Source organism: Nanorana parkeri, unplaced genomic scaffold (assembly GCF_000935625.1).
Source record: "Nanorana parkeri isolate BGI_ZX_2015 unplaced genomic scaffold, ASM93562v1 scaffold614, whole genome shotgun sequence".
NCBI lineage: Eukaryota > Metazoa > Chordata > Amphibia > Anura > Dicroglossidae > Nanorana > Nanorana parkeri.
In genome coordinates, this window is record NW_017306882.1 from 815210 (window position 1) to 824134 (window position 8925).

The 8925-nt window shown below is 39.0% G+C and overlaps 1 protein-coding gene across 1 annotated transcript in view; it reads left to right on the top strand.

Moving 5' to 3' along the window:
- SYNPO2 (synaptopodin 2) overlaps positions 1–8925 on the top strand; it is a 167968-nt gene that overhangs the window by 104387 nt on the left and 54656 nt on the right. Inside the window, exon 2 of the mRNA XM_018562930.1 lies at positions 4800–4951. Within this exon, the coding sequence (XP_018418432.1) occupies positions 4800–4951 (152 nt within the window). The remainder of the gene's footprint in view (positions 1–4799; positions 4952–8925) is intronic.

The following is an 8925-nucleotide window of genomic DNA, read 5'->3' on the forward strand; positions in this document are numbered from 1 at the left end:
TCGACAAGTACCAGTACTCGCAAAACTGGTATCTGTGCATCCCTTTATTTATATTTATAAAAACAAAATCGTACATTAAAACAGAGATGTACAAATCCCAGGAGCTCTGTGTGCTCCTTACAAATGACAGCTGCCTCCTAATTTTTGAATTTTTCTCTAGTGTAGTCTTGGAGCTCAAAAGTACCTCCGAAGATGCTACAATCCACCTTATGCTGACACCAGATAACTAATTATACATCACAGCACTGAAGCCATCATCCCTAAGATTTATATTTCCTGATCACATCTACTGAAAAGTTACATGTTAATGGAAACATCTGATGGATGAAATGTTCTAACAGAGTTTTGAAGTAACGTCTCTTTCATTGTTGCTTCCAAAACTACCAGGCTATTTACATTCTTACCCTTGAGGAATAAACTGAGCATGCCATTCCTTATTTGTAAATGTTAGTTGGGTTCACTGTGTTTTGGCATCATCTGTCTTCTATAAAGTCGGTGTATCATGTACAGACTTCTTTATTACAATAGCGGAGGTGCTGGATCTGTGATTTAGACACTGAAAAGAAATGTATTTACATGTCATGGGGGATTCCTCGCCTAGTTTTCCTTTTAACCCAGTGTTTTCAAGTTATAGATGTTTAGGATGGGGCAGTGAGTTATACTGTACATGTAATCTGCACATAATGATGAAGCTATCCTGTCTTGTTTTGTCCTTTTTCTCCGAAATGTCATATTTGTTAAAGAGGATTGACTTGTCCCTCCATACCTCCTGTGCATTCCTTTTGGCCAGTGAGGCTGACCAGGTGTGGAGGTATGGCTTAGTGGAAAGGTTTGACACTAACTAGAAGTGTGCATGCTTTGCCTTTTAGAATGGCTTGGCATTCAGCCATGAGAGGAAAGTTTGGATAACTGCTTCAAATATGCACAGGTACCTGTAGGTGCCTGCTTTTGCTAACCACAGCAGTTTGCCCCCTTTGTCCTAGACTATATGGACAAAAGATTGTGGACACCTGATCATTACACCTACTTTATGGACAACAAATGTGAATACCACTCCACTGTTTCCAGTGAAGGGTACGAGTCCTGTATAGCATTCAAAGACATTCTAGACAACTTTGCACTTCCAACCTTTTAGAAGCAGTTTGGGGAAGAATCCTTTCAATTTAGTATGACTATGAACAAAGGCAGTTCCATAAGGACATTGTTTAATAGGTTTTGTGTGAAGTGCTGACTCCAAGCCAGGCTTTCTCATTCAACAACAGTACCAGACATTCCAATTACTTTTCTGCCTGAATAGACAAAATATCCTACATATACATTCCAAAACTCTTGGGGAAAGCCTTCCAAAGAAGTGGAGGCTAGACAGCAGATAGGGCAACTCCTTATTAATGGTTTTTGAATGGGATGTCCAACAAGTTTATGTAGGTGTGATGGTTAGGCATTCACTAACTTTTATCCATATAGTATATATTTACATTACTGGCATATACATTTCTTTTCTGTTTAGTAAGCCATGATATAATGTGATACATGAGTAAACCTGTACTATTGTTGATGGTTATGGTAAAGACTTTCATTTATTTACTTATGTATTTATTTTACAAACAAGCTCCAAGCTACATTGGAGATCTCTGCTTCTAGTGTAAATATCTCCTTGCAGATAAGTTTTGTATACACATCTTCTAAATGCATGCAATTTTTACGACTGGGTTCAGCCCAGTTGTCAAATGCTGTCCTATAGGAGGGGCCTACCAGATGGAGCAATCCAAATAAATGCTCCTGAGATATCAAGCATGATGAGATGCTACTGGTTCATATTAGCATGGCTCACAACCACACAAAGTAAATGTGGTGCTGTCATTATGAGTATGGAACTTGTTTGTTCCATTTCTACTATATGGTCCTAATGTTAGAGAGAGGTCTATGATTGCTCGAGACACCTTCTGAGCTCATTGTTTTAATGTCTTTGTGAATGATAATTAAAACAGTGTTAAGATTGTTAAGACTGTCTGATGAACATTGTCAAATGATAGCGATCACCAGCTGTGGGCTAATGTGTTTTGCTTTCGACCTTTTGACTTGGCCCAAAGATGTTAGTCATAGTCTGTTCACAGGAGATACATGAGTGTGAACTATCTGACTATCCATATACATACATCGCATGTGAGCTGTAGCGAAACCTCCTCCTGTGTTTTTCTGTCACTCTTCCAGGAAATGGTATTGGAGCTTTGTCAATGGAGGGTAGAGCATAAACTGGCTACAGGTATCAGCTCATGGTATCAGGTCCCATCTTTCACTGGATATTTCAGATATGCCTATGGTGATTGACTTCTATAAAAAAAAAAAAAAGCACAAAGAGAGCTGTGCCATGAATGTTCTGCTATACTTCCGGAAAGATAGTTTTCTAAAAGTAAGAAGCCTTTTTCCACTGTTTTGTTGTTTATTTTCTTTTACCTAGATGCAGGATTAGGTAAAGTGGCAATTGCAATTAACATAATAAATTATTTAACACACACATTACAGTATTGGTGTATGTTAAAAAATCTGAGGGTTTAATGTCACTTTAATGGAAATTAAAATTTCTAATAGGGAATCATATGCATAAAATACACAAAACATTTCCAGAACAAATTTCTTAGTGTTACTCCCATATACGGAAATGAATCCAGTAGTGTATTCCTAACATCCTCAACAATCTCTTTGTGTTTGGCATGAAAAATAACAACATTATATTTCATTCATACTTTAACAAAAGCAGAGATAACCAAAATAGTCTGGTCTTAACAGTCTACTATATAACTAATCTGTGTTGCTTAGTTGTTTTATATTTGTTTGGAATGGTGCACAGTGCTTTTGATTTGTTTTGTAATTTATTTGCCTTTGTATACTAACTGGGGTTTAAAGTATAAATGGACAATAAAATAATACATTAATAATAAATAGTATTTTCTAACCCACTCTTTTAGTCGTGTGAGCATTGCTGAGAAGCATAAATGATGCAGTGAATAGTGTGTTTTTTATATTTAAAGTGAGCCTATGGCCAGGCTATGGACATTTTGGTACTTTGGTACATATTATCAACGAGTAGTAAATGAGCTTTAAAGTCAAACCTTACTGACCTCTATAGCTGCAGACACTGTGGAGCAATCCATCCTCAAAGTTCACAGCAGACACCATAAAGTCTTTCAAGTCATTCTGTCAGCAGATTAGGTCACGCTGCTCCCCATCGCTGCATGGATTTAGCAGTCTTCCAGCCTTTTAATCTCTAATGTAATAAACAACAAACCAGCTTCAGGAGCAGTTAAATTGAATCTAAAGCCAAAACTTTTTGTTCAGTTTTGGAGGGAGTAACGAAAGGTTAAAACTCCATCATATATTTTTCCTGTATGTGTCCAACTGGTAAGGCACAGTAGGAAGTGGGGTAAAAATTTCCTCAAAGAGTAGGGATCCCCTTTTATACAGTGATAGCGTCCCCATTGGAAGATAGTCCAGCAGGGACACAGATAACAATAACAGTTCACAAGAAATTAAATACTCCCTCACTATGATGGATTTACAAACATATGTCCCAGGAGCGTAATCAGCCTTTCACAGTGGTTGTCAAATTAGGAAATATATATAGATTTTTTCCCCCTGCCACATACAGCTGAAAAATCCCTGATAAAAAGCTGTGAACAAATAAATTGCTAAGCAGATAGATGGACAAATTATCAAAAACAGAAAAGCTCTGGTCAAAGAACAGTTCTAGTACAACAACCAGCTGTACGAGACATCATTCTGTGAAATATGAATTTCAAAATAATATAGCTGAGCTAAGGGCTTGTTCACGGTACATCATACATTGTAACACGCGTGTTATAACATGCACAACAGCATCACGCAATAAAGCACTGTACATGTGTGTTGCTGTGTGTTGCCATTCATTCATAAAGTAGTACTAAAGGGTGGGCGTTTTTTACCTTAATGCATTTTCTGCATTAAGGTAAAAAAATGCCCAGTACCTTTTTGTGTCCCCCTGTCCCACTTACCTGTGAAGACTTGTCACTGCCACTGGTCTCTGAAGCTATCCTCAGTTCCCTGAACTTCCTGGTTGCTGGGGAGGATACTGAGGACAGAGGTGCCATAGGCTCCTTCTGCTGTCAATCTGTTGGGAGGAGAGGAGGGGCATGGACTGACACATGCTGTGTGTGTCTATGGACGCACACAGCTACTTGCGGGCACGGCCGGGAACGTGCACGCCTGGGTGCCTCCTCAGCATCCGGCTAGCTGCTGGAGACACCCGCACAGGGGGCGGGAGGGAGAACGATGCAGGGACCAACTAGAGAATGAGGAACTGAAACATTTTAAACAAAAAGAATGGGTGATTTGCATAAGTGTGGGCCTTATATACATAAAAATAAAAATAAAAGTTTAATATCACTGTAAACGATGTTTAAACCCAAGAGCAAAAATAGTAATATACTGCACCTTACCTGTTGTTAGGTATAAATGTTCTGTGCATGGTGGTGCACTGTATTGTACACAATACTGCAGCTGCTATTTTTTGTGCATTGAGGTGTTGACTACCCATTCAAAAGCAATGGCCTGCCTAATGTAACCTGCATCAACGCGCCCAATGTACACAATGTGTACACACCAATGTTCCTTACAGGAGATGCACAATCTACTGTGAAAGGTTTTGTCAACAGGTATAATCATAGAGTTCATTGTTGCACATATACTAAGGTTCATTTTCTTCGACTTTAGCTAGTACCTTATATTTTATCAGCCGCTGACATTCTTCATTCTGTTTATTCCAGGTTCGTAGCAAAAGCAAGGCCTCAGTTGCTGGATTGTGTGTGGGAGATGAGGTGATCTCCATCAATGGGAATCCTTGTACTGATATTCCCTACTCAGAAGTTGTGGGGCTCATTGAAAAATCAACCGATAGTCTCCAGATGTTTGTGAAAAGGTAACAACTCATATTCATATATGTCACATAACTGCTTCTTGCTTCATGTAATCCTAAACTACCTATTGGGCAGCAAACTAACCCTAAAGCTGAGATTCTGTAAAACATTCCAAAAGCACTATTAGGCCCATTTCAGACAGGCAGCCTGATCAGGATTCCACGAAAAAAACAGACCAGCGCCAAGTAGAAACCTCCTCCAGCCCCAAAATGTTTCTTGCAATCCAGGCAGGCTGCCCCGTAACAGACAAGGGATGTCAATGCATAAAACATGAAAAAAAAAATATATATATATAAAAACACCGGGTGCCTTCCCTGGTGCAAATATTCATTTTATTGTACAAAAAGAAATGTGTAAAGGATTTTACTCACAAGGGAGGCAGGTTAGAAACGTATTGGACATAAAATCCTAGAAGACATTCCAAGTGAGGAAATCAAGGAAGCAGTCAGAAGGCAATCCAAAAGCTCTGCTTAAACCAGCAGGAACAAGCTGACACAGCTGAACGCGTTTTCGGGGATAACCACCTTCTGAGAAGCTTTGAAGAAGTGGATTATCCCCAAAAACGTGTTTTTGTTTTTTTAAGTCTGATCAGGATGCCTAATGTAAGTCTATGGGCAGCTAGATCTAAACGGACGGGTATCCATTTACATTCAGTTTCCCCTGGCAATGGCCAGGTCCGGAAAAACAAACAGAACAGTTTTCCATCTTGCCGGGCCTAAATGTGCCGGATCAGGGGAAATCTGATGTAGTAGGACCCACGTCCATTTACATCTGATTCCCCATAGACAGACATGGGATGTAGTCATTTCATTTTTTTCCTCCATCACAAGACAGAGGAAAAAACTGGACAGACAGTAACATCCGATCATTACTTCTCCAATCAGGAGAGGATCCATGCATGGATCCCTCCCTGATCGGACAGTGTGAAAGGGGCCTTATCCTTACCTATCCTCCTGTTTGTTAGTGCTTGTGTAGAAGAGCTCCTGGCAATGAGCCTATTTCACAATTTTATGTGTGTAGAATAGCTGGTCCCCCTCAGACTACTGTGGTTCCTCCTGCTGACACATACATTATAACTGTGTCCTGCAGTAAGCCTTGGTCAGCAAGAAGAGCCACAACAGCCAGTGGGAGAACCACTATTTGATCAGTCCAAGAAGTCAAATAGGATCGGTGATGGCAAATCTACTACAGAGTGTTTTATCTTTTATATAAAAAGGTGGTTTCCTGGGCCTAACCTTGCTTAGACAGTGGTTATTAGGTGAAAATAATGTTATATAGAAAGAATATTTCTACTAATGATAGAAAAAAATTATCAGGGTTATTCACTAAAGGGTGAAGAGTTTGGAGAAGGCAGGAGAAGTGAACAATCTAGGACAACATAGTTGAGTTGGAAAAATTCTCCAATACAGCTCACTTTCCAGATCAGCTATGTTGTTCTAGATTGTTCACTTCTCCTGCCCTCTTCAAACACTTCATCCTTTTGTGAATAACCCTGTATGTGATCAACAGTGGCGGAACTACCAGGGTCGCAGAGGTCGCGGCCGCGACCGGGCCCTGGAGTTCGGCCACTTGGAGGGGGAATAATTACTTTTAACCTCTGCTGTCTAGTGCTAAATGCCTACTGTTGCTAATGCTAAATTTGACCCCAAAGAGATACAATATATGTGTTATGTATCATCTAGTTCCTTATTTATTATATTAAGCAACAGAATCCACTATTCCATTGTTTAGCAGACTCAGAACAGTGAAGACTTAATCACACCAATGCATTGTGGTAATGTACATTCACTATGCATGTGTTATTGTGTTGCAGTGCCAAAAGGCACCCCAATGCACTAAAGGAACACCTCTGTGTTGTAGCACACTGCAATGCATGATAACACACAACTGTATGGTGCTGCTTTACACTGCATCAAAAAAATGGTTCAAGTCCTTAGTGCAACACATAATAATAGGTTTTCATTAGTGCACCACAACAAACCAGATAGAGGTGAATTGGTACTAAAAGATACGAGAGCAAGTCAAAAATTATCCGCACTATGACTGTAGAATTTATTTTAATCAACTTTTAGAAAAGACAAATACATCGTTTTTCGACATATTTTCCTTGCTTTTCTAAACACTTTATCCGTCTGTCAACAAGCTTTCGTATTCCCTCATTTCAAAATGTTTTAGGCTGAGCTGCGAGCCACGAATGCACCGCTGTCTTCACTTCTTCATCAGAGGTGAATCTTCATCCTCGTAGGGCTGCTTTATGCTTTTGTCACTAGTCTATTCGACAGAATCATTCCACGTGTGCGCTCAATGTTGTCATCAGCCGTGTACGTGGACGGGCACCCGGCTCCTTCCTGATGGCTAACACGTGTGCGATCTTCCTTGAACTTCTCTATCCATTCATACACAAGCGACAAAACACTTTCTCCATACTGCGCACAAAGTCTTCGATAAATAACGGCACCAGGCATACCCTCAGACAAATCACTGCACGCTGCTCTTCTTTAATGCAAATCATAAGTAGGGCATCTTTTTTTTCTCGCATTGCAGATACAAATGAACTGATGTAACACATTCAGACCTGCACAGCAGTGACTGGGGAGACAGTAGCATTAAACGGAAAGTGCTGCCAACGGAAGCTTTAATATAACCAGAATGTGGATAATTTTTGACTCACCCTCTTACATACTTAAAGGCTATCATGGTTTGTTGCATTGTTCCATTGCTCTTACTTTATTAAATAAGGGCCATAGTATTTTCATACAAACTAATCTTCAAATACCAGTTATATTTCATGAAGTTCCATTTGTAAGCAGTTGCATCAGTGGTATCCCACTTTTGGTGTTAATTTATCTGCTCCTGCACAATGCCTGGGTTTCTTCATTTCTCACATCAGGAACTTGTCATCTATACTCCTGTTAGCAGCAGGCAAGTAGTATGGTAAGTGGCAAGATCAGCGTCTGTGATATACATACATCAAGTGGCTATGAGATATTAGCCATACTCTGTGACTCTAAATGCAACATCTGAGTAGTATACCTATCATTATTTTAATGTATATTAAACCTTTACACAATTTATCAAGATGAGTTTAAATGTAGCCTTGTCTGGATGTGTCTACATGAACAATATGTCTTGTTCAACCATTTTTTTTTGCTAGTATTCAGGTTATATCTACATCCTAGTTCCTTAAACACATTGAAGGGAATTGATCAAAACTGGAGCAGACAAAATCTGCTGTGCATGGCAACCAATCAGCTTCTCTCTTTCATTTTCAAATCTTAACTGAACAAACTGAAGAGAGAAGCTGATTGGTTGCCCTGGGCAACTGCTCCAGATTTTGACTGCTCCATTTTTGATAAATTCCCCTCATTATGTTTCCCTGTTCTGAAGTTTGTTACCATGTCCTTTGTCAGACTGATTTAGGAATGGGATAGTATGCTTTATAACTATTTGCGGTAATCTCAGTTTTCTCATTTGGAAAGCTGCAGTATTTGCACCCCTCAATATGTAGATAAACCACAGGGCACAGCTCACCGACAATGTAACTCCTGTTCTAGGGGATGCCTAAAAGTTGCTTTGTATCTCAGTACAGACTACTGAAATAAACAGTGAACCAACCACAATCAACCAATCCAAATCACGAGCACGAAATACAGTTTGTTCTATAAATTGTCCTGTATAAAATTACACTGTTAATTAGGTCTGATTGGGGTTAAACATTGATTACATATTAATACATATTATTCAAAAACAAATAAAAAAAAAACGAAATTATGTCATATGCGGATTAAAGGTCAAGACATTCATCTACATATGAATAAAGAAAAAGTAAAAACAAGGTAACAATTAATTGTTACACTGCATTATGCAATGACACTTGCAGTACTTTTCCAAAACTTTTACAGTTGGTATACAAAATGCAGAAATAAAATACTTTATATTTATTGTACAACCACTTTTTAATAATAATATTAAATAA